This window comes from Nannobrachium achirus (genome assembly GCF_963921795.1).
Source record: "Nannobrachium achirus genome assembly, chromosome: 8".
NCBI classification, from domain to species: domain Eukaryota; kingdom Metazoa; phylum Chordata; class Actinopteri; order Myctophiformes; family Myctophidae; genus Nannobrachium; species Nannobrachium achirus.
Window position 1 is genome coordinate 60,275,135 of NC_137817.1, and position 25,241 is coordinate 60,300,375.

A 25,241-nucleotide genomic window follows, 5' to 3' on the forward strand; every position below is an offset into this window, starting at 1 on the left:
TTAAAAAGTGAGTTGTTTTTTTTTCGTCCAGACGCTGGAATTTCAACTTCTCTAGGAGGTGTGAATGTCAGCCTCTGTGGGGGGTATTTATATGCAAATATCGTGGCCAATGGCATTGTAATACTAAACAATAGGATGTTAATGTTAAAAAAGAACAGGAAAACTAATTATAACATTTTTTAAAAAATGATTAAAAAAATGTTGCCAAAAAGCAACGCTGGGCCTTGCAGGGTTAAAGACCCTCCAAAATAACAATTAATTAACTCTAAGCCTTGCCTTTTGTTTCAGTGATTTTCCACTTCAGTTTCCTGGCAACTGAAGAGAAGGGGGCAGTACTTTTGGGCTAAAATTGGAACAATACAGAGAAGATTACGATTGACTCTATGTTCTCAACGAGTTTTTCTAATAGTCTCTGTATCGTTTCAATTTTAGCCCAAAGACAGCGCCCGTTGCAAAGGGTTATCTCTTTAAACAGAAATGTTTTATTTTACAGTATAGGGCATTTTGGTATTGCATCTGAAACGGCTTGGAAAACGGCTTGGAATTAGAGACAGACAGAACATGAAATTTCAATATCCGAGTGTTTTTTTTATAGGTTAAAACCTGTATAAAACCGTATTATGGACCAATATTTATATAAAATCTATATTTTGAAAACCATGGTGTGGTCCCTTTAACTATGTTATATTGATGTTTTTTTTTAAACCATGCACCTTACATTATATACAGTAGCTACAGAGCCCGTCTGTCTCCTACATATCATTGCTGTCAAGCAGAAACCTCTTATTACCTATTTGAACCTAAATCATATAAGTAGCAAATGTTCTAAATCGAAACGCGATGCGAAGCAACACATGCGTTCACATGCGTGCATGTGTGTGTGTGTATATATCTCTGCTACTTACATGGTGTGTTCTGCTACTATTGTTTCCTTTTCATGAGATGAACATTAAATGTGCACCTGCTCCAATTGACTGGACTTGAAATGTGACACCTCAGGGGTTTAACAGTGCAGTAAGCGGGCATAAGCAAACCCACACAGACCACTCCTCCTGGCAGTAAATGTGACAAATATATAGGACTCAGAGAACACCTTATTGATGCCAGAGACACAAGCTGCGCGATCTGTCAACTTTCATGTCAGCAGGTGTTTCATAAGACTTCAATTAATTGTGAGTGACAACCAGATCATTCTATCTGATGCATGCACCTTTAACCCGAGGAACCCAAAAAGATGCTGCTGTCTCTCTCCGCCAGGTCTGAGGAACCCCAGAATGTAATATGCTTTAATCGAATCGCGATAAAACAATTAAAAGTATGATCGCTGATCCGCCATTTTTTTGTACTCTAGAGACAGTACTACCGGTTGCAAAGGCATACGGATATAGACCGGAAACGGGGTGGGACAACACATGCATTGCAGATGCCACTCCAATGCATTACTTTCTTGTTTGCGCTTGTAGCTGCCCAGCGCAGACATGCACGCATGGATTATCATGAGGACCTGTTGTTTTCGAAAGCTGATCACGGCATGCTTGCAGAGCGTGCGCGATCCGTGAACCATTGTGCACGATGGACACGCAAGTGCCCACGTTAAAAGGTAAGGACATCGTGGCAGACCTTTCGTTTCATCTTGTTCCATTATGCACCCACTTTTTTGCTATTGTCTTACACATCTCTTTCTTGTGTTTGCTCTCTAACCCTTCCCCTCCTTTTTCTTTCTACGCCTCCATATATTGGAAACTTTGTAGACACTCTGTAGACACTACATGTTGATGTTGAATGATATCTTTACCTGGCCACCAGAAAGAGGACACAGCTGACGGCGAGGTAGGCAAGCAGCATGAAGAGCCACACACCAGGGGAGAAAGGGTCCAGGAAGGAGAAGTAGCCAGGCCTACGACTCTACAACACAAACACACAGAAAGAGGTTAGATAAAGGCCTACCACTCTACAACACAAACACAGATAAAGAAGGTTAGATCAGGGGTCTTCAATGTTTTCAGGCCAAGGACCCCTTAGTTGAGAGGGAAATGAAGCAGGGACCCCCACAACCTGTTCATAGATTCCATATAGTTTGACAGCACAATCATCAGTGTATTTTGGATTCATGTCAATTTGTGTTTGAGATATTTAACCACTTGAACCGTCAATGCTTAATAAACTTGACCTTTCACTATGTAATTAGTCGTCTCTTTTTCCCCTCTACACCAGAGCTCTTTGCCAAAAATAGCAGATCTACAAGCTCACAACGCCTTGCAGTTGTAGATCTTCTATTTTTGGCTACAGTTCTCAGAATATGGACACTAGGGTTCAAGAGGTTAATATAAAAAAAAAACGAGGGGAAAAAAAAAAAAAAAAAAACGTTTTTATCAGAAAGATTTGGAGGCCCCTCTGTAGTAACTCTGAGGACCCCCTAGGGGTCCTGGACCCCCTTACATGGTGGAACTCTCCAAGGGGCCTTCTGTTGGAGGAGTCCTAATAGGTTACATACACTGATTAAACAGAGGAAGATTAATTAGCAAACGAGGTCAAGGCCAAGATCAAGGTACAACTTCTTAGCAGCGAAGACAAATTATCATTCCTCCATGGTGGCTCATTGTTTCTGCAACCCTATGGAATTAACATGAACTCACTGAACAGGGGGTGACCACTAGTGTCAGCAAAAAATACACTGGGATTTCTTTGTAACTTTATACACTTGAGAAGAGGTCATACAGAACTGTGGCCAGAATTTTCCTGCACATGCTGCCTGTGACCTTCCAACCTGTTTCTGTTCTTCAATGAAAGTGACCCCAACCATCACATAAGAGAGGTTAAAACACATCCAACAAAAGAATAAAACAAGAATAAAATGTCCTCATAAAGATGGTGTAAACATTGTAACTTAAAAGCTTCTGATACAACTACATGCACTGATGGGCCTTTGCACAGACAACATCAGTTGTTTGGTGGTTCAAAAGTTAAACGACAATTTTAGTTTTTTTACAACAAGGGTTCATATTTTAGATTGTAATTAGAGAAAAGAAAAGTTGAGTGTTAAAATGTTTTCATTTACTGCTTTCTATCGTTTTAGCAATTTTAGTATTTTGATTCCAGTAGGTGGGGGCATGCGTGGCTAAATATATCTGTTTAGACACAATAAGCCGGCAATTTCTTTGTTACTATTTATACACCAGCCTTCATAAGTCACATCTGCCCATGAAAGATTGTGGTGCATGTTGGGAATGGGCTTATTGAGTCTAAAAAGACATATTAAAAGACATGTTAAAATAACTAAAACGATAAATACAGTAAATGAAAACATTTTAACACTCATCTTTTCTTTTCTCTAATGACCATCTAAAATATGAACCCTTGTTGTAAAAAAAAACAAAGTTGTCCTTTAACTCTTCATCAATTACTATCCCCAAATACCACCTGCCACACAGTGGGTGTTGGGCGTGAATAAAACAACTGTACCGAGCTAAGAGAGCACATCTCACCGGTCCTTTCTCTCTCCACTGCTCCCAGTGAAGTGCAGAGAGACATTTAAGATTCTTGTGTTTGCCCGTGATGTTCTTGCACCTCCCTATTGCATTTAGACCAATCTCCCTGCTCCAGGTCACTCAGATCCGACAGTCAGTTGTTTATGAAGACTCCATAACAAAAAATCTATTATTTTCTCTCTTTCAATATAAGAGACAGACTGTCTGCACACTCGGTGGCCTTTTCCACCGGCAAAGAACCGGTTTGGGTTCTTTCTCCCGCCTATGGGATGGCAACTTTCTTGGAACCTTGGTTCGTTCTTGAGAACCAGCTGCGAACCAACTTTTACGGATCGGAAAACCAACTCGGTTCTCAGTGGAAAAGCTCACCTCTGGTTCATCCCTAAGGCAGGAGAAAAAACACGAACCGGTTCTTTGCCGTTGGAAAAGGCCCCTCAGAGTCAATGGAGAAGTTGCCAGAACACAAGGAATCTCCATTTCATATGTTTATTTACCTCTCTGGACATAGGTAAAAGCAGATTCCTTGTGTGCTGGCAACTTCTTCATTGCTTCATGATTATTATTGAGGCGTGCACCACCAAGACTTGATTTAATTTGGAGTGTTGCAGGCTTTTTTTTTTCTTTTTTTTTTTTCATCCCACGATTTTGTAACCCATTTTTTCACGCAGTGCCATATATGTAATCCTGGGCTCTGCTCTCCCTCTGCCGCGCCTGGGGAGACAACAGACTGACCTCATGCTTCCTTCAGTGCGTGAGGAGTCCAAGTTGCTTCTTTTCACCTGACAGGGGGGGATTCCCCGGGTTTGGACGTAGCGCGTGGAAGGAACACGTTATTCCAACCAGTTCCTTTCCCCTCCATCAGCGCCCCGGCTGGCCAGGGAGAGGCATTTCAGAGACCAGGATTACTGCAAGTTTTTGTGAGGCTATCTACCCTAGGAGACACAGGGAGAACATGTAAACTCCACACAGAAAGGCCCCATCGCCAACCCCACCTAGGGTGTGGGCGCTGATGACGCAGAGGAGGGAACACGCCCCCAGTGCCCACAGGGTCCCACGGCGAGAATCGAACCCAGGACCTTCTAGCTGTGAGGCGAAAGCACTGCGCCACGGCCGGTCCATTCCGGGCCAGTCCAGGCCGGCCATTAAAAAAAATGGCCGGCCCACAAAGTAAATATAACTCATGTAATTGGCCCAATCTTTGAGTAGCAGTAGCTATAAAGAGAGATCTCCCTCTATAGCGCTGAGTAGCAGCAGCCCACAGAGCCATCACATTGGCCCCACATTGGTCTATCACTACTCCCTAGCTTCTTTGAATACTCCTGGATGGACTACATATAACATCATTAGACTCTCTTTATACCAGAAAAACGATGAGACCTAAAATCACAGTAACCGTTCATCGGTTATTACTTAAGGCCTCGGGGCACGTCCATCTCCTTTTCCCGGGCTGGATCAGGGGCCCAGGACGTCCCTGGCAGTATCCAAGCCCGGGGATAAAAACAGATAGACATGAATAGGCTTGGTCTAGCGTAGAAGGTTAACAGGAGTTGCATGTATATTAGCATGAGTAGCATGTATAAAGGGCTGTTATGGCTGGGTGGCCAGCGGTAGCCTACTAGGGGGGGCTAATGTGGCTAAAGGAGGTCTGGCAGCTAGCAGACTGGCTGGGATATAGAGGCTAATTCCTAATGTTTATCCAGCACCAACAGCGGTTGTCCTCCAAATGAAAGCAATTACTGGAGAAATGGAGCGAAGCAGCACAAAGATTGAGTGTTTGCAGTATGTGTTTATCTCCGAGAGAGAGAGAGAGAGAGAGAGAGAGAGAGAGAGAGAGAGAGAGAGAAAGAGTGAGAGTGAGAGTGAGAGTGTGCGTGCGTGCGTGCGTGCGTGCGTGCGTGCGCGCACGCGCGTGTGCGTGCGCGCACGCGTGCATGTTCATCTGAGGGTGTTCCAAGCTGCACTCCTTTTTCTATTTTTTTATTATACCTAAATACATTCTGGCAAAAATAATTCATACCAAAATGCTGTAGCAAAACATTTATACTGATCCTCTCGAAACTTGCATTAACCACAAAGCAAGAGAGAGGATCTTTAGAGAATTATTATTTTTTTATCAGTGGTGGAAAAAGTACTCACATTTTCAACTCAAGTAAAAGTATCAATACTGCATTGTAGAAGTACTCTGTTACAAGTCGAAGTCCAGAATTTAAAAAATTACTTGAGTAAAAGTACAAAAGTATTGGCATCAAAATGTACTTAAAGTAATAAAAGTACTAAAAGTACTTTAAGTAAGAAATGTTTGAAAATAGCAGATCTACAAGCTCACAACGCGTCGGGATGCGACACGTTTTGAGCTTGTAGATTGGCTATTTTCAAATAGCCAAGGTATAAAATAGGGCTAAAGTGGTTTATGTATGTTTAACATAATTTATATCACCAAAGTAACTAGTAGTTTTCAAATAAATATAGTGGAGTAAAAGTACAACATTTGGATCCCAGATGTTGTACCCCCAGTGGAGTAGAAGTAAAAGTATCGGAATTTGGAAATACTCAAGTAAAGTACAAATACCTCGAAAATGTACTTAAGTACAGTACTTAAGTAAAAGTACTTTGTTACTTTACACCAATGTTTTTTTATGATCATTGAATCTTCAGCTGCAGAGCTGAGCATTCATTAACGTGTATCTAATATTTTGTGAGAAACACAAGAGGAAGAGGAGAGTGACTCATGGACTTTATTTGCATCATTAAAGCCGGCTTGTCTGTAGAAAGCCACAATGTCGAACAAGGCATTCACGCAGCATTTAAGTAGGTGCATTCTCAAAGCTCTTCTTACCCCCCGGCTCCACCGGGCGCGTCGAGCGTCGTGTCAACGTCAACGCTGGGAACGCTCCCGTCAACGCCAACGTCGGACGCTCAAATTCGCTCAAATTCGCCCCGGTTAATTGACACCGTCCGACACCGGCACGACGGCGTCATTTTGGTGGAGCCCTAGCCTTAGACGTCTCATATAAAGTGCAGCCCTGCTTATAAGTAAATATAGACATTAAGTGGACTGGGTACAGCGGGCACCATTCACAATGGGCATCGGCCTAGTTTAAATAGATGTAAATGTAAACCCAGTTTGTCTTGTCTTAACAAAAGCCGTCTGAGTAAGTGTTGTGTCCATGCAGTCTGATATCTCTTTTTTGACAAACAAAGAAACTATTTAATCTATTTAAATGTGACAAGATAATAGCTTTCACACATTCTGGTCAAAGAGAGAGTGAGACAAGATGATATAGCCTACGTTGACACATTCTGGTCAATGAGAGAGAGGGAGTGATGGGGGAGCGAACCATTCTGTTTGTCAGTGCACCCCACATAGTGTACCTAAAGCCGCTAAGCTTATTTGCCATCATGTCATTGTATGTGGAAGGTAACATACTGTACATGTAATGTTGGTTTCAAAATTGTACATGAAGCACAGCATTAGTTTATGCAGGACTCTGACGTGAGTCTCGCCCGCCTCAGCTGTCAGTCAGATCCTTTCCTACTCATTTACAGATCTGCAGATCATTACATCACACTGTCTAATCCAATCAGATCTCTCGCTCAGTAAGGGTGGCTCCTTTAAATAGGGCTTGCACTATAGCTCTGCTCTTCTTTGATCCGAAGCTTCGGATCTGAAGCTGCTTAGCTACCTCCTCCACCCCAGCCTCCACCTTTTGTTGAGTCTGGTAAATAGGCTCAAATACTTACAAATACTCTTATGTCTGATTCAAGCTAATAAGCTAATGTATTGCTATTGCTACTATTGTATCCCTATGGAGGCTTTTGCTTAAAGTTCCCTGATTTTGCATAGCAAGCAAGCACGATCAAAATTCAGGGAACATCTCCGAACGCGGAGCCCTTTAACGCTAATTTTAACTGTATTCCATTTGTTGCAATAAACGGTTAAATCTACTTTGACGTGAGTGTTCCTCCTAACTAAATGTTTTTAAGCTGTAATATAATATGAGGTATTTACAGGCTGTCAATTTACAATTTAAGCATTTAGCAGACGCTTTTAATCCAAAGCGACTTACAATAAGCAGGTCAATCAATATAATAAGCAAGCTATTATGTCAGTACATCAACAACAATACAACAAATGCATATCAATCTAGAAAAAAAAACAATAACATGGGTAGACCACACACCTAATCAGAACAAAAACCTTTCCAAAACCTAAAAATGATACATCTTTCATGTATGGTCATTGAGGGTAGGCGAGTGCTACGGTAAGTGCTATGGGTTTAGGTGGAGACTGAAGAGATGAGTATTCAGTCCATGGCGGAAGCTAGGGAGTGAGTCTGTAGTTCTAATGGAAGCTAGGGAGTGAGTCTGTAGTTCTAATGGAAGCTAGGGAGTGAGTCTGTAGTTCTAATGGAAGCTAGGGAGTGAGTCTGTAGTTCTAATGGAAGCTAGGGAGTGAGTCTGTAGTTCTAATGGAAGCTAGGGAGTGAGTCTGTAGTTCTAATGGAAGCTAGGGAGTGAGTCTGTAGTTCTAATGGAAGCTAGGGAGTGAGTCTGTAGTTCTAATGGAAGCTAGGGAGTGAGTCTGTAGTTCTAATGGAAGCTAGGGAGTGAGTCTGTAGTTCTAATGGAAGCTAGGGAGTGAGTCTGTAGTTCTAATGGAAGCTAGGGAGTGAGTCTGTAGTTCTAATGGAAGCTAGGGAGTGAGTCTGTAGTTCTAATGGAAGCTAGGGAGTGAGTCTGTAGTTCTAATGGAAGCTAGGGAGTGAGTCTGTAGTTCTAATGGAAGCTAGGGAGTGAGTCTGTAGTTCTAATGGAATCTAGGGAGTGAGTCTGTAGTTCTAATGGAAGCTAGGGAGTGAGTCTGTAGTTCTAATGGAAGCTAGGGAGTGAGTCTGTAGTTCTAATGGAAGCTAGGGAGTGAGTCTGTAGTTCTAATGGAAGCTAGGGAGTGAGTCTGTAGTTCTAATGGAAGCTAGGGAGTGAGTTTGTAGTTCTAATGGAAGCTATAGGGAGTGAGTCTGTAGTTCTAAGTGTGACAGGGAGTTTATTCCACAGTTTGGGGGCCAGGAGGGCAAATTGTCTAGGACGAGTGGATTTTTTCTGGGGTTTTTAGTGAGGGTTCTGTCAGCATCCCTGTGTTGGCTGATCTGAGTGAACGGGTGTCCACATGCACAATGTGTTTACTGTCAATATTCCAGGATGACCTCCCACTCGGGTAATGACGCCCCCTGGCGATCATTCAGAGAAACTACTTCAGCTCCCGTACTAACGTAGGTAGGAAGGGCCTGTCACTCAAACCGGAGTGACCCGCCTCCAGGCTATATAAACCCCCGGAGGCGGAAGTAACATCCTCTTTTCACTCTCTGCGATATCACATTCAGATAAGTTGAAACTCAGCCTTTGTATTATTATTCTTCGCGCATTAGCCTAAAGCGGTGGCATTAGGAGTCGCCCACTGGCGAGTGTTGAATTAACCCGTACTTAAGAATACTTATTCTTGTTCCGTCCTAAATCGACGGTTATTTCCTTTTATAACAAAGGATTATTACTGCTTGTTCAGGCCTCCGCCGAAGCAAGCGTGGCATAGCATTAGCCGTTAGCTTGTTAGCTCGTCTGCTATTGTTAACGTTAGCTACACTGCTCACCGCTTGTTCAGGCCCTGCCCGAATCAAGCGTGGCCTAGCCTTAGCCGTTAGCTTGTTAGCTCGTCTGCTTCTGGTTAACTCTATCTACAGTGCTTCGCCATGGATCCTCTGGCCTTCCTGCCGAGGCAATGTCCAGGCTGTCCAGGACTCATCGACGGACAGGATCTTCACCATCTCTGTGTCGGCTGCATGGGCGTTGCACACGCCTTCTCTGCACTGAGTCCTCAGGGGAGAGCAGGACCTTTCTGTGACTGCTGCGTGGCCTACGACCACGATGTACTGATACACCGGTTCTTCCTAGCCAGGGCAGGCCTCGGGGCCTGCGCTCCACCAGGTGGGTCCACTGCTCTCAACCCCACAGCCCAGTCTTTCCTTCCCCAGGCGGCCCGCACCGTTGGTCAAGGTGCGGCGCTGCCTTCCGGAGATCCGCTTGACAACCAGCGCGCCATTCCAAGTCAAGATGGCGCCGTGCTACATGAGACACCGCCTGCCGCGCAACCGACCGCAGCTAGCTCCACTGTCACTGGAGCTGGCGGGTCTGGTGAAGTCGCCGCTAAGAAGGCGACCAAGAAGGCTAACACCCAGACGAAATCTCCGGTAGCCTTTTCCCCTTCGGGCGCGGTGCCCAAAAAGAAACGCTTGGATGTGACCGTCGGGGACGTCCCCCTCGACGTGAGCATCACCAAAACAGTCCAGACCTTCAGGCGAGAGTCGGACCTGAGCTCCGGTCAGAGCGAGGGTTCTGGTTCTGAATACTCTGGATACACGGCCGAGGAGGAGGAGGACTCCGTCGAGGACGAGGGTTCTCGACTCACGGTCACTGTGAAAGGTAATGCCCCTGCGGCTCCAGCACGTCAACTGGACGCCGCAGGGAGCTCCCAGGCCTCCTCAGGCACCACTGCCCCTCCACCCGCCAGTCAAGCGAGTGAAGCGGGAGCAGAGGACGTCGATTCTGCAGCAGAAATGCTGGATCATCTCACAGTCTACATGAGAGCTCTGGCCAGAGTTGGAGAGGAGTTGCCACCTCCTCTCCCCTCTGAAGAGGCAGAGGATGATGATGAAATGCCCGGGCAGGAGCCTTCGGTTCCCGCCCCGTATGTCCTCTCCAGGCTGCCGCTGGTGAAAGGTTTCACCAAGGCCCTCCATTCCTCATGGAAGACACATAAAGACCCCAGGAAGCTGCCTTTCTCTGTGCTGGATTTGGTGGGCGGTGCGGAGGCAGGCATGTCCACCTGCCCTAACCTGGACCACCTGTTGGCACAATCTTTTCTGAGTTCCGTCAGACCCCAGTACAAAGATGTAGGCACGGCTAAAAACGGGCCGTTTGTTGGCCCCGTCGGCACCAACCCGCCGGGGTTCACTGTCCTGGAGGACAAGCTGCAGTCGGACAGGGCTCGTAACGCCTACCGGTCCGCTGCTCTGGCCGCTAAGGACCTAAATCTGATCCAGCTCTTGCTCGCTTCCACCAAGGACCTGGTCAAAGGTCTGCCCACGGGGGAGCACACAGCTGAACTGAACACTCTATTTGACATCATGCTGAAGGTCAATTGGCATGCGGTTAAGTGGATGGGCAGGTCCATGGACTACAACCTCCAGTCTGAGAGAGCCCGCTGGCTCGACTATGTCGACCTCGAGCCTAAGAGGGACGTGGGCGAGAAGCCTCTAGGTCCTCGCGGGGAGATGTACAAGTCTCTCATAAATATGGAGAACAGTCCCACCACCCTCATGGGTGGGGGCTTGGAGCTGCTGCAGGGTAGAGTTACCTTCTTCAAGGCGGCTAAGGACATCGTCGAGTCCACCACAGTGCCACAGGATGAACCGCAGCAAGCTAGGAGGACGTCCCGCTCCTCCCGCGCCAAGGAAAGGGGCCGCTCTGCTTCTTTTAAGAAGCACTCGTCTTCCTCCAGGGGAGCCTCTGCAGCCAGGGCGCCTGACAGGCCCCGCACCAAGGCTGTGGTTCCCGAGCGCGCTCAGCCGCGCCGCCCGTCCAAGGATGGCAGGCAGCAGTCTTCATACCGCGGTGGCCGCGGTAGGGGACAGCGCAAATGACACTCTGAAGAGGGGAATTGTGCTGGGGCGGGGGTCCGAGGTGTCTCTCGGTCCCCCTCCCCCCAAACGAGGGCGTTTTTTCGGTACCCCGTGTCGGGGAAATGAAAATGTTAATTTTGATGCCTCCTGTGTCGGCAATAAACATGTTGAAAGAACAAAGTCTGTCTCTGTCCAACTCTCTCGCACTAGCACAGACGACCCCATCGTGCATGCCTCCTGTAGTAATGATGAAGTCCTGTCAGGACTCGATAATCAATCACAGGTTTTATCAGAAACCAGTAATGTTAATGTCAAACAATTATGTGGTTCCTCAAGCGCGCGAGTGGGATATCCCTCGCGTCGACAATATGAATCCTTTATGCATGCCTCCTGTAAGAATGATGGAGTCCCGTCAGGACTCTTTAATCAGTCAGAGGTTTTATCAACAACCAGTAATGTTAACGTCAAACAATTATATGGTTCCTCATGCGCGCGAGTGGATTTTCCCTCGCGTGAGCGATGCTATGAATTTAACCTTGAGTCAGAAATTCTGTCGGCCTACTATGAGCCCGGGTCAAGGGACAAGCATAAAGGCCTTAGAGCAGGTATTAAACGTAAAAGTTCCTCTCCTGTCAGGGGAGAATGCTTTAGTTGTGGGCGAGTCTGTTTATCAGTCGAATCGCTTTGCTCTTCCTGTCGCTCTATCGAGCCAAAACCGAACGCTTCCGGTTTCACCGGATACGGATTCGCTAGCTCCCCGCTTCCGGTCCGGCCGCAAAAGAGCTCCGCTAGTCAAGCGGTACAATCGGAAGGTGTTCCCACCTTGCGGCCTATTGAACCCCTGCGCTCCGCATCCGGGTGTTCCGGATACGGATACGCAGGTTCCCCACTTCCGGTCCCGCCGCGAAATAGCTCCGCTAGTCAAGCGGTACAACCAGAAGGTGTTTCCGCCATGCGGCCTATTGAACCCTTGCGCTCCGCATCCGGTCGTTCCGGATACGGATACGCAGGTTCCCCACTTCCGGTCCGGCCGCCAAAAAGCTCCGCCGTCACGGAAGCACAGTGGTGGGGTTTCTCTCGCTCAAAACACGCTAGCACGCTGTGCGCGCCAGTGGAAGTTATGCAACCCGAGCCATTGGGTATTTCGAACGATAACCAGGGGTTACAGGTTACAGTTCGCAGACATACCCCCGCTTTCGAGCAGGGTTATTCATACCAGAGCACGTGGTTTAAAAGCAAGTCTTTTGAGAGAAGAGATCAGCTCATTGCTAAGCAAGGGTGCTATAGTGGAGCTGGACAGGACCCAATCCCGCATGGGATTTTGGAGCCGTTATTTCCTGGTGCCCAAAAAGGGGGGGGGGCTACGTCCCATCCTGGACCTAAAGGCACTAAACGTGTACCTGAAGAAGTACGTTTTCAGGATGCTAACAGTACCCACCATGTTACGGTCGGTCAGGCAAGGGGATTTCCACTGTTCAGTGGATCTGAAGGATGCTTATCAGCACGTCCAGATTTATCCCCCACACAGGAAATTCCTTCGGTTCGCCTTCGAGGGTCGCCTGTACGAGTATACAGTACTCCCTTTCGGTCTGTCACTGAGCCCGAGGGTTTTCGTGAAAGTGACCGAAGCAGCCATCGCCCCGCTGAGACGGCAGGGCGTCAGGTTGGCGACGTACATCGACGATTGGATGATTTCAGCGAGCTCCGCCCACGAAGTGGCGCGTCACACACAAGTGGTTTTGGCTCACCTGAAGGCCTTAGGTTTCATAGTCAACCACGGCAAGAGCATGCTGACTCCAGCAAGTCGTCTTACATTCATTGGGGTCCTTCTGGACTCATCCGACATGTCGGCCCGTCTCTCAGAGGAGAGGGTGGACAGGTTTCGGGAATGTCTCGACTCCTTTCAAGTGGGCCAGGAGGTCACTTACAGGAGTTGCATGGTACTGACGGGAATGATGGCTTCCGCAGTACATCTGTTGCGTTTGGGCAGGTTTCATATGAGACCTTTTCAAAGATGGATGTTATCCCTCGGGATCCCGCCCTCCTTGAAGTACAAGAAGGTTACGGTTTCCCCTTCCTGCGCGATCGCCCTGTCTCCGTGGCTGGTGGGGGGGTTCCTCACCAGCGGAGTCTCGATTGGCGAGGTGGTTTCCCACAAGTCGATCACGACAGACGCCAGTCTCAGTGGATGGGGAGCCACTTTCGAGGGGCGCACAGCGCAGGGGCTTTGGCCTCTGGAGATGAGGGGTCGTCACATCAACTATTTGGAGTTGATGGCTATACTCCTGGCGCTCAAGCATTTCGAGCCTTGGATTTTGCATTGTCACGTCCTGGTCAGGACAGACAATACGACGGCCATGTTTTATGTCAACAAACAGGGGGGCCTGTCGTCGTTGCCACTGGACCGTCTGGCTCGAGAATTGACGGTTTGGTGCTTGTCGCGCCTCAAGTCGATCAGGGCCTCACACGTCCCAGGTCTCCTCAACAGCGGAGCAGATCTCCTGTCCAGGGGAGGTCCTCGCTACGAGGATTGGTCTCTCCACCCCAGGGTGGTGAGCCAGATTTTTCGCAAGTTTGGTCAGCCAGTGGCGGACCTGTTTGCGTCAGCGGAGAATACGAAGTGTCCGTTGTTCTTCGCGGTGAAGGGCAGTCCTCCCTTGGGGTTGGACGCCTTAGCGCACACGTGGCCGAGAGGTCTACTGTACGCGTTTCCCCCCTTCGACTTAATCCGACCCACTCTGGAGAGAGTCAGGAGGTTCGGTCTGGAGATGCTCCTGGTGGCTCCCTACAAGGGCACGTGGAGATCGGCGATCGCCCCTCTCCTTTGCGAACCGGGTTGGCAGCTGCCTCAGTGCAGGGACCTGTTGAGTCAGGCCAGGGGGGAGATCTTCCACCAAGGCCTGCAGGTCCTAGACCTGTGGGTTTGGCACGTGAAAGGTTAAACCTGCTGGCAGCCGGTTTTTCTTCTGAAGTGGTTGATACCATTCAGAGTGCTAAGGCGCCCTCTACGAGGGCGTCTTATGATGGAAGGTGGAATGCCTTTGAGGACTGGTGCGAGTCGCGTGTTCCACCTGTGGTGGCTCATGTGGCGTCAGCCCAGGAAATTCTGGAATTTATGCAGAACCGCTTGAGAAGTGGTCTAGCATTTTCTACCCTTAGGGGGTATTTGGCGGCTATTAATGCCTGTCACCTGGGGGTGGCGGGCAAGGCACCTTCTAAAGTCCCGGAGGTCATCAAGTTCATGCAAGGAGTTGAACGTTTGAGGCCGGTGACTAGGTCTTTGTTCCCAGTTTGGGATCTGCAGGTGGTTCTAGGGGGCCTATGTCGGGCTCCCTTTGAGCCGCTTGTAGGGATGCCTTTGAAACTTTTGAGTTTCAAGACGGCTCTTTTGCTGGCTTTGGCCACGGCTAAAAGAGTTGGTGACCTGCAAGCTCTCTCGGTGTCTGCGGAGTGCATGCAGTTTATGAACAATGATCTCAAGGTGTTGCTCAAGCCTCATCTTAAGTTTGTTCCTAAGAACATGGTGGTCCCTAAGGAGCCTGTTGTTCTTCTGGCTTTTCATCCTCCTCCGTTTGTCTCGGCGGAGGATGAGCGGCTGAATTGCCTTTGTCCTGTCAGGGCATTGAAGGCCTACTGTGACAGGACTGCTGGTTCTAGAGCTTCTTCTCAGCTCTTTGTAGAAATGGGCAATGTTCTTGTCAGAAAGCCGGTGTCTAGACCCACTCTTTCGAGGTGGATTGTGGATGCTATTAGGCTGGCTTACTCTAGTGCGGGTGTGGAAGTGCCGGCGGCACTTAAAGCCCATAGCACTAGAGGTGTGGCTACTTCGTGGGCACTGGCAAAGGGAGTCTCCGTTCAGGAGATTTGTGTTTCGGCGAATTGGTCTTCGCCTTCTACCTTTGCAGCCTACTATCACCTGGATATCGAATCCTCTTCGCTAGCGCATTCGGTTCTGGGTGCAGTTGCCTCCTCTACGTCATAGAGGAGTCGGATCTTCCCCTCCCACAGGTGGGCATGTAGCCACCTGGGGTATTTTGGGGGGGACCCTGTGTTTTCCTTATATAGTGTGTCTTACTTATAAGGCGGACTTGTCCTTTTCATTTAGTTGAATGAGGCGGACTTCGGTCTGTCAGGGTCTCTCCTTATTTTCTCATGCCTTCACACCCAGGTCCGGTGGGCCTGGGACCTTCTGGGTGATGGGTCACGCCCGTTTGGGCTGTGCTCACCCGTATGAGGGGTGTGTGGGGGTATGAGAGTAGGTTGTGGCTTAGAGGGGAGTTTAAGAATCCCAAGTGGGAGGTCATCCTGGAATATTGACAGTAAACGGTAGGTTCCGTACGGAACCATTGTTTACTTAGATATGGAAGGATGACCTCCCACGTAATGCCCCTCTGTTTCACTGAATGTGGCAGAGAGTGGTATTAAGAGGATGTTACTTCCGCCTCCGGGGGTTTATATAGCCTGGAGGCGGGTCACTCCGGTTTGAGTGACAGGCCCTTCCTACCTACGTTAGTACGGGAGCTGAAGTAGTTTCTCTGAATGATCGCCAGGGGGCGTCATTACCCGAGTGGGAGGTCATCCTTCCATATCTAAGTAAACAATGGTTCCGTACGGAACCTACCGTTTGTCACCATAGCGTGCACTGGGGGTATGGGGAGCCCATCCTATACAGCTTGCACTGGGCTCCGCTGCAACTACCTTACAACACTGATCTTATCTTTCTAGGGTGCTGAAAGGAGAGGCAGGTGTAAACAGTGTAAACAATGAATGGAGGTCACTCTCCTCATGTGTGTAGGTGGGTGGGTGTTGGGGGGGGGGGGGGTAGGGTGGTAGCAGATTGGAGTGTACAGACAGAGATATAGGCGAGAGGTCAGGTCTACAGGTATAGTGTGTGTGTGTGTGTGTGTGTGTGCGTGTGTGTGTGTGTGTGTGTGTGTGTGTGTGTGTGTGTGTGTGTGCGCGCCTGTGCATGTGTGTGTAACCTAGTGTTGTAGTCGAGTCCACCTAGCGAGTCCAAGTCAAGACCAAGTCCGGGGGGGGGGGGGGGGGGGGGTAATTATTAGATTATAATTAGATTATGTAATTTTTTAGGAGAACTTGATAGATAAATAAATAATCTCTTGGCAAAAATGCAAGCACACAACTCCCGATAGCAGCCGGTCGATTTGACATAAGGTTGCCCTGTTAGGGCACAACCACACTAACTAACTCCCAGAGTTACTACAGGGGGTCCTCCAAATCTTTGTGTGAGAGAAACCTTTTTTAAACACTTGAACCCTAGCGAGAACTTTAGCCAAAAATAGAAGACACAAAATAGCAGACACAACGCCTCGCGCTTGTGAGCTTGTAGATCTGCTATTTTCGGCAAAGATCTTTGGTGTAGAGGGGAAAAAGAGCAGACTAAGTACAGAGTGGAAGGGTATTGATGATTCAAATGGTTAAATATCTGAAAACACAAATTGACATGAATCCAAAATACACTGATGATTGTGCTGTCAAACAATGAAACTATATGGAATCTAAGAACAGGTTATGGGGGTCCCTGCTTCATATCTCTCTCAACTAAGGGGTCCATGGCCTGAAACAGTTGAAGACCCCTGCCTTAGATAGCAATTTCTCCCTGCCTGGTTTGTTCTCACAAAAGACAGTACACACGTGTGCACGTGCACACGCGCTCGCACGCACGCACGCACGCACGCACGCACGCACGCACGCACGCACGCACGCACGCACGCACGCACGCACGCACGCACGCACGCACGCACGCACGCACGCACGCACGCACGCACACACACACACACACACACACACACACACACACACACACACACACACACACACACACACACACACACACACACACACACACACACACACACACACACACACACACACACACACACACTCAGTCATGTCTACTGTACATGGTAATTAATACCCAATTGGCACCTACTACTTCATCACATCGATCACTGATATTGATCTGACTGAAGTTTTCATTTTAAGTTTGGTCTCAAATTAATACTTGATGGACTAGAACTAAAAACTTCACAGAAAAACACAGAAAATTCTGATAGAGAAGCAATGCTGAGGGGACTCATAACTATAGCAGACATGAGAAACTGCCATGGAACAAAGGCACACTTTAGAATATAAGATGCGTAAGATGGACCTATGTGCTTTCGTTCAACAGGGACACTTGCAGGGGCGTCACACCACATTCTGGGCCCTGGGTACAAGGATTCACTGCGGGCCACCCATGAATGTTCTTCATAGGTGGAGGGGGTTTAACCCATTTAGACTGGGGACGCATTATTATGCATTATTTTGTGCTTTAACTATTGAAAAATAGCAGATATGAGTGCCGCGCTGCGAGCTTGTAGATCTGCTATTTTTGAAAAATCATGATTTTCTTTGTCAGTGGTGCTCTTTTCAACTTTTTCATGTGAAGGACCCCCAAAATGATATGTATTTGGCCATGGACCCCCATCTCAAAATATTAAGTTCCAGGGACTCCCCAGAAGCTACATTTGAGTTACAAATGTTCACTTAAAAGTTATTATATTCAAAGATTTGCACACATTTTCATTAAATAGCAGATCTTGCAGTGCGGCACTCGGTGCCACAGTGTGAGCTTGTATATCTGCTATTTTTCAATAGCTTAAAGGAGTAGTTCACCACTTTTCAACCTGTCTTCATATAATAGGTCCTCACTAATGTTCATGATAAAATATCACAATTTTTTTCTACTCAGTCCAAGTCTCCTAGGAGAGATGTGGGAAGTTCAGAATCCATCATCTTGTGACATCATCATTTTCCCCAAAAAAAATTTAATCAATATTTTTGAAAAAAAGATTTCGATTTTTATTATCGCGAGAACAATGGCTTCCACTTTAAAATTGCAACTTTTCAGGAATAGAAAGCCTGCAGTTTCTATAAGCTGGATTGGCAATCGATGATGTCACAAGACGATGGGTTTCTGACCTGCCCACAGCCCTCCTCTGAGAAAAAAAAAAGAAAAGAAAAAAGCTATTTTTGAGTGAGGACCAATTATATGAACATAGGTTGAAAAGTGGTGGAGTGCCCCTTTAAGTATAATAATTATTATACTTAATTATTATACTTATCGCGAGAACAATGGAAGCCATTGTTCTCGCGATAATAAAAATCTAAATATTTCTTTCAAAAATATTGATAAAAATTCTTTTTTGGAAAAAGATGATGTCACAAGACGATGGATTCTGAACTTCCCACAGCTCTCCTAGGAGACTTGGACCGAGTAGAAAAAAATTGTGATATTTTATCATGAACATTTAGTGAGGACCTATTATATGAAGACAGGTTGAAAAGGGGTGAACTACTCCTTTAAGCTGGACCCTAGTAAGTCCCTCCCCCCCCATTGTGACGCCCCTGGATACCTGATGTTTGATAATTCTGCAGTGTAACTGTTGATGCAGCGTCAGCCCTGCAGGGGGCAGTGATGGACCCGTTACCCAACGTCAGTTCCCTGACACCACCTCATCACTCTACCCCCTGCCAGGGCTGATTCAGAGACCATTTACCGTGCAGTCACCATTTAACACAGCACCTGCTGCTAGCATCCATCGATTCCCCCACCGGTTGGTGCTCAATCGAGCCCCTCGCTGCTAGGGCATATATTTGCATCAATTGATGCCTGCAGAGTGGGATGGATGTAAAGTGCAGTGGTGGAAAAAGTAATTTTTTTACTTGAGTGAAAGTATCAATACTGCACTGTAGAAATAGTCTGTTACAAGTAAAAGTCCAGAATTCAGAATGTACTTCAGTAAAAGTATGAACGTGTTGGCATCAAAATGTACTTAAACTACGAAAAGCAAAAGTAGTACATGTTTGAAAATAGCCGATCTACAAGCTCACAACGCGTCGCAGTGCGACGCGTTGTGAGCTTGTAGATCGGCTATTTTCAAATAGCCATGGTATAAAATAGGGTGAAAGTGTTTCATGTATGTTTTATAATATTATAATTTATATCTGCAAAGTAGCTAGTAACTAAAGTTTTCAAATAATTGTAGTGGAGTAAAAGTACAATATTTGGATCCCAGATGTAGTGGAGTAGAAGTAAAAGTAGGATATACTCAAGTAAAGTACAAATACCTCAAAATTGTACCTTTGCCAGCCAACTTAAAATATGAATGTGCGCTAATAACGCCAGGAAATAGCTATATTTTATCATCATGATGGGGTCTAATTTCATTGTTTTCAAAGCCATGATGATATACCATACCACAAAATGACCACTAGAGTGAGCCATCGTAACACTAAAACCATAGACTGTAGAAAAAGCCATGTAAAAACCAAGAGTAAAGGATGGGAAAGTGACGTCGCTCCATTGACTCACAATGGGATCTCCGCGGGCCGCCATCTGAGCTCAATCCTGTTCAATTCGTGCTTGATCGTTTAAAACCACCATCGGTATGGGCACCGGAACGTATACAGACGCCACACAGAAAGTTTCCGAATCAAAATCCGACCTAGTGAAGCTGCGTAAGGGTCGGATGGTTTGCATTGAGCCTAACGGCTAGCAGAAGCTAATGTAAACAGGAAGGACTGGTTTAGCAGTGACGTCATAATCGCATCCTTTTTTTTCACGGTCTACGTGTTGTTACTAGCCGAAGGTAAGCTAACCGTTACACTCCGTCTATTAACCCAAATAAAAGCTTAAACAATGCTTTTATATAAAAGTCGATTAAAGTCGATCGGCAGGGAAGTCCATAGTGACATAGTCGACCTGAAAGTCGACCGGCGCTGATCTTGTTAAGTACAGTACTTAAACAGATGTTTCACTTTCCAAAAAACTTTTGCTAATTTTATCGTCTAATCAGGCTTATATGAACACCCTGAACAGTTTTTAATTTGCTTGATTCAATATTTAGATATTTGATGTAAATGTTACCAGAAGTGTTTAATGAATCTATCATGGTTAAAAGGGAGTTTGAAGTTACAATGGGTGTGTGTGGGGAGAGGCCCTGGGCCTGGAGGGCCTGATAACATTTACATCAAATATCTAAATATTGAATCGAGCAAATTAAAAACTGTTCAGGGTGTTCATAAAAGCCTGATTAGACGATAAAATGACCAAAGGTTTTTTTGAAAGTGAAATATCCCTTTAAGTAAATGTTCTTAGTTACTTACACCAGAGCCCTAGAATGGAGAGTTGCGTCACTCCCGTTCACTTCATGGGGCCAGGTCTTCTACTCACACATCTATTGGCGTATAGTGACAAACGGCCAACCGGAAGTTTACAAAATGCATTGAAGTCTATGAGGTGTAAAGTGACAATGAACCACGTGACCAGCGCTGTTTCTGACCCCGCGGTGACACCACTCTCTGATTATACTGCTCTGACTTACACCACTGGTAAAGTGTGAGTGGAAAAAAGCGGGAGTGGTGAGGAAGGTAAAGGTCCCGTTGGTATGCTATACTAATGAGCTCGTTCTAATAGAAATAACCTTCCATGAAGCTTGTACCGCTGCTGGGGGGGTTTGGAGGATAGGCTGCTGATTAATGGGCCTGCTAGGGCTCTGAAAGCACCGGCCCTGCTATTGAATCTCCACCTTCATGAATGACGCTTCACAATTAGTTTCTCTGTTTCCTCTCTCTGTGGACCATGGACAGGGGCGTCACACCAAATTCTGGGCCCCGGGTGCAAGGATTCACTGCGGGCCCCCCGTGAATGTTCTTCATGGGGGGGGGGTTAACCCATTTAGACTGGGAACGCATTATTACGCGTTATTGTGTGCTTCAACTATTGAAAAAATTGCAGATCTACAAGCTCACAGCGCTGCACTGAGTGCTATGCTGCAAGCTTGTAGATCTGCTATTTTTGAAAAATCGTAATAATTTGTTCAAATATATATATGTCACCGGATATAAGAGAACCAGCACATTCGAGACGCGGAGCACTCGTGATGCGGCACGGGGCGGAGCAAGCGGTCGCCACAACAACGTATTCCAGGCGGTGCGCCGCTCTATTGTCCACGACACTGCGAGCGGCTACCGAAGCCCCCCTGTATCCACGAAGCCCAAACGAGTTACGAGGCCCCCCTGGGTCCACGAAGCCCCAAGCGGCGCGAAGGCCAGCGGACCTTGGTCCTGCTCTTCGCCCCCGAGCGCCGCAGGCGCGAGTGGCCGCGAAGAGCGGGCCAGGGCCGCGCGGCCGGCGGAGCGCCGCGCGAGTTACGAAGCCGTGGTGAATGCAATCGTTATATTTATGCCCAGGCCGTAAGGCCTGGGCAAGCGCACGTTAAACGCCCTGTCCAAGTGACTACAATGGAGCTAATGGCTAGGCTAGGCTAGGCTAGGCTAGGCTAGGCTAGGCTAGGCTAGGCTAGGCTAGGCTAGGCTAGGCTAGTAAATAAAGAGTAAACACTTCCGGTCTGCGGCGAGTTCAAAGCGTGACGTAACTCTCTTATCCAGTGGCTGACGTCGCCATCTGGTGGTGATTAGTGTGTGGTGAACGTCAAAACGAGTGCTCCTGGACAACTTTTCCTGGTTTCTTGAACATACTGTAACATATATATATATATATATATATATATTTTTTTTTTTAAACCTTTGTTTCTATGTCAGTGGTGCTCAAACCTTTTCATGTCAAGGACCCCCAAAATGATATGTATTTGGCCACGGACCCCCATCTCAAAATATTTCGTTCCAGGGACCCCCCAGAAGTAAATATTTGAGTTACAAATGTTTGCTTAAAGGAGTAGTTCACCCCCAAAATGACTTTTTTTCTATTGATTACTCATGCCATGGAGAGTAGAGTTCAATAATATTTTTTGGTTTTTGTCACATTCCTAAAATGTTGATTCGAGTAAATTTACCCCCATTGATTCCGGATGGGGACCCACACATTGTCACGACTTTTCAAAAATAGCAGATCTACAAGCTCGCATCGCTGCACTCGGTGCCACGCTGTGAGCTTGTATATCTGCTATTTTTCAATAGCTAAAGTATAACATAATTAACACTTTGCAAGCCACGGGGAGCCCCTTAATGTTAAAACCGGAATATACCGGACATCTGAGCAAGGAGTCTCAGCCGCGCCGTCTTTTACCATACTGGGTCATTAAAAACGAAATAAATGATTTTTATCTGAAAATCGGCGATCGTCTAACCTTCCCTAGTCACCACTCGTCCATCGATAGCGCATGGCTCGTCTGACAAGAAGCAGAAGTGCCGTCAGGTCCATTCCTTCCAGAGGCTTCCTAGCAGCCGCCCGTTTACTGTTTAGATGATAACATTAGCATAGCTGGAGTGCTAAGGGCTAAGCTAGCCAAAATGGTCACATCAACTGTTCAGTCATTCTTGGATTATATGCGCACGGATCACGCACGCAAAACGCACAGGGAGAAGATGCCTCGGCCAAAACTGCCACTCTATCCCAATGGAGATCCAGATAATCACGGTGAGCTAACGACCTGGGGATTGAAAAAAAAAGAAAAAACAACGGCGCGGTCCAAGAAGGAGGGGTGGCGGGATCATGTTTATAAACATAATATTATGTCTCAGATCATAATACAATAATAGAAATTTCACGGCTAATCTATCAACAGCCATTCTATTTTGGCTAGCAAAGTGTTAAGGCCCCACCACCTTGGGCCCTAGTAAAGCCCTTTGCACACAGGACAGTTGCGTTTCTTCCGTTTGCTGTATGAATAAAACGCATTGGATTTGGTGTGCAATGCTGTGCAGAATCAGCGCTGCAGATCCCAAAAGGAGTCATAGAAGGAGTGATGAGTTTTTACCGCATGCGACAAGACGCACAAATCGAACTGGGTTAGATCGAGAAAAAAACACACGGCCGCAGCCACTCGTCGCACGGCCAATTCGGATCCGGTGTGCATGAGGTCGTAGAGAATCATTGTTTTCTTTTTAAAAAGTGAAATTGTCCGTTTTATCCGTACGGATAAACGCGCCTGTGTGCAAAGGGCTTAACTCAGTCCCACTCCCCAGTCCCCCCGCCCTTGTGACGCCCCTGTGATGCTTCACAATTTGTTTCTCCGTTTCCTCTCTCAGTGGACCATGCAGGATGCCATCAGTGTGGATGAGACAGCCAGTGAGTCACTGTCAAAATCTTAAGATCAAATTCCATCTTCAGCAGCTATTCTTAGATTTGTGAGCAGACTCACTGGAACCATGCCATAGATTGTACTTTCCAGGTACTTTCCACTCAGAGGTTTCTCCCTACAGGGCTTTTCCAGAGGGAACTCAAAGAGAAGTCTGGAATCCCAGCTGTCTCTCTTAACCACATCCTGCTCACTGCGATCCATTTTTGTCTCCACCAGCCGAAGGCATGGGAGAGTATGTTTTCGGCCCTGTCCGTCCGTCCGTGCGTCCGTCCGTCTGTTACCAGCTAATCTCTGGCGCCGTTGGCCCGGTCGCTGCCAAAATAAGCACACACACTCCCTGGATTCCAATTCAGAACCTCTGCCCTGGCCCTGTTCTAGCGCCGCCATGAGGCCGATGTTTGCAAAACACATTTCTGTGTACACTACTCTTAGAGATTGTGTCCACAAATCCTACAAATCGGTAGACAGTATGTCTACAGTCATGTGATCAACATGGATCTGTCCAATTTTCCATATTCCATCCTGATTGGCTACAATTGGCTTCCAAAGTTTGCAGGATTGCTCCGTTTTGAACAAAATGACTCAAATCATGAACACAGCGTGCAATCTTGGTGAAATTGGGCACGCGCGTTCCCACTAGGCCGAGGAAGAAACTACACTTCAAATGTCTCAAATCAGCCTCATGGTGGCGCTATAACAGGCCAATTTGTGTTTTTAACTTTAACTCCACCGATAAGTGGAAAACTTTGTATGCGCACTCCCTAGAGGCTAAAGATAAACCTTTGCCCTGCATTTTTCACATTTGCCTTTTATAGCACCACCAGGAGGACAACTTATGTGAAACACATTCTTTGCTATTACTCCATCAGATTTTCTCCAACAATCACGCAAATCAGTACACACTACACAGTATCTCTATAGTCATGTGATCAAGTCCAATCCGTCTGACATTACATATTCCATCCTAATTGGTTAATATTGGCTTCCAAAGTTTGTAGGATTGCTCCGTTTTTGAACAAAATGCCTAAAATCATCAAGGCAGCTTGCGATTACGGGGAAATTTGCCACACATATTCCCACTATACATCAAGGAACAAATGCTACCCTTTTCACATTGGCCTGTTATAGCGCCACCAGCAAGTAGACTTTAGCAAAATATTTTTTTGGAACACTATGCCTCAATGCCTTGGAAGAGCACTGCTACTAGTTTACTATGGATCTCGACAGTTAGATACCGTTGATGTGTTTTCTGTTTGCGGCCAAAGAACAGCAGCACATAAAAGAGGACTTTGTGCAATTAATTTCTCTGAGGTTATAGGGTGCAGTTTCTTTAGTTTTTCATGGTTCAATAAACGAATACATAAAAACTTGTGTGGAACATTCTTCATTCCTGAAGAAGATCCAAACGGATCGAAACGTTGAAGCAATAAAGCAGAGCTGAGTATTACCAGTGTTGCGGACTCTATCTTTTTCTTGTATTGCCGTTTGTCCAGCACCTGGGCTAGAGTGGATTTGTGCATGCACTATCACCCCTGAACATTCATATACCAACAGGGAAATCCTCTTTTACAGAAGCTGAGGTGCTTATAAATCACGTTCACAATTTAAAGTTCATTGAAAGTGAATGGTGTGTTTGCCTCAAGTATTTTCTATGACGCAGACATTAGTGATTTTAGGATTAGCTTTAAGGATAAATCCAAGAACATGTTTTTTGAATGAGGCCTGTCGATACTTGCTACTAGCTATGATATATGCTCTGCTCTTCAGCCTTGTGACTCAACGTGCATTCTCCTAATTAAGCAAAATAGGGCGGTGGTTTCAACCGTTTTCATATCAAGGTCCGTTATTTATTCGGCATTTAAACCACGGTCCACCATTTGATGAGATTTAGGCCCCGTTAATATTATGCCATTTCCACAAGAAAACCGCAAAATGAAACGTCAGATTTGCCTTCCGTTCAGACGACAACAGCA

At 46.6% G+C, this 25,241-nt stretch overlaps 1 protein-coding gene across 1 annotated transcript in view; it reads right to left on the bottom strand.

The window, feature by feature from the left end:
* The window catches only part of grik4 (glutamate receptor, ionotropic, kainate 4), a gene marked incomplete at both ends in the record, with an annotated part of 229,676 nt that overhangs the window by 18,574 nt on the left and 185,861 nt on the right, over positions 1-25,241 (bottom strand). The window contains one exon of the mRNA XM_080732047.1: positions 1,796-1,905. Within this exon, the coding sequence (XP_080588173.1) occupies positions 1,796-1,905 (110 nt within the window). The remainder of the gene's footprint in view (positions 1-1,795; positions 1,906-25,241) is intronic.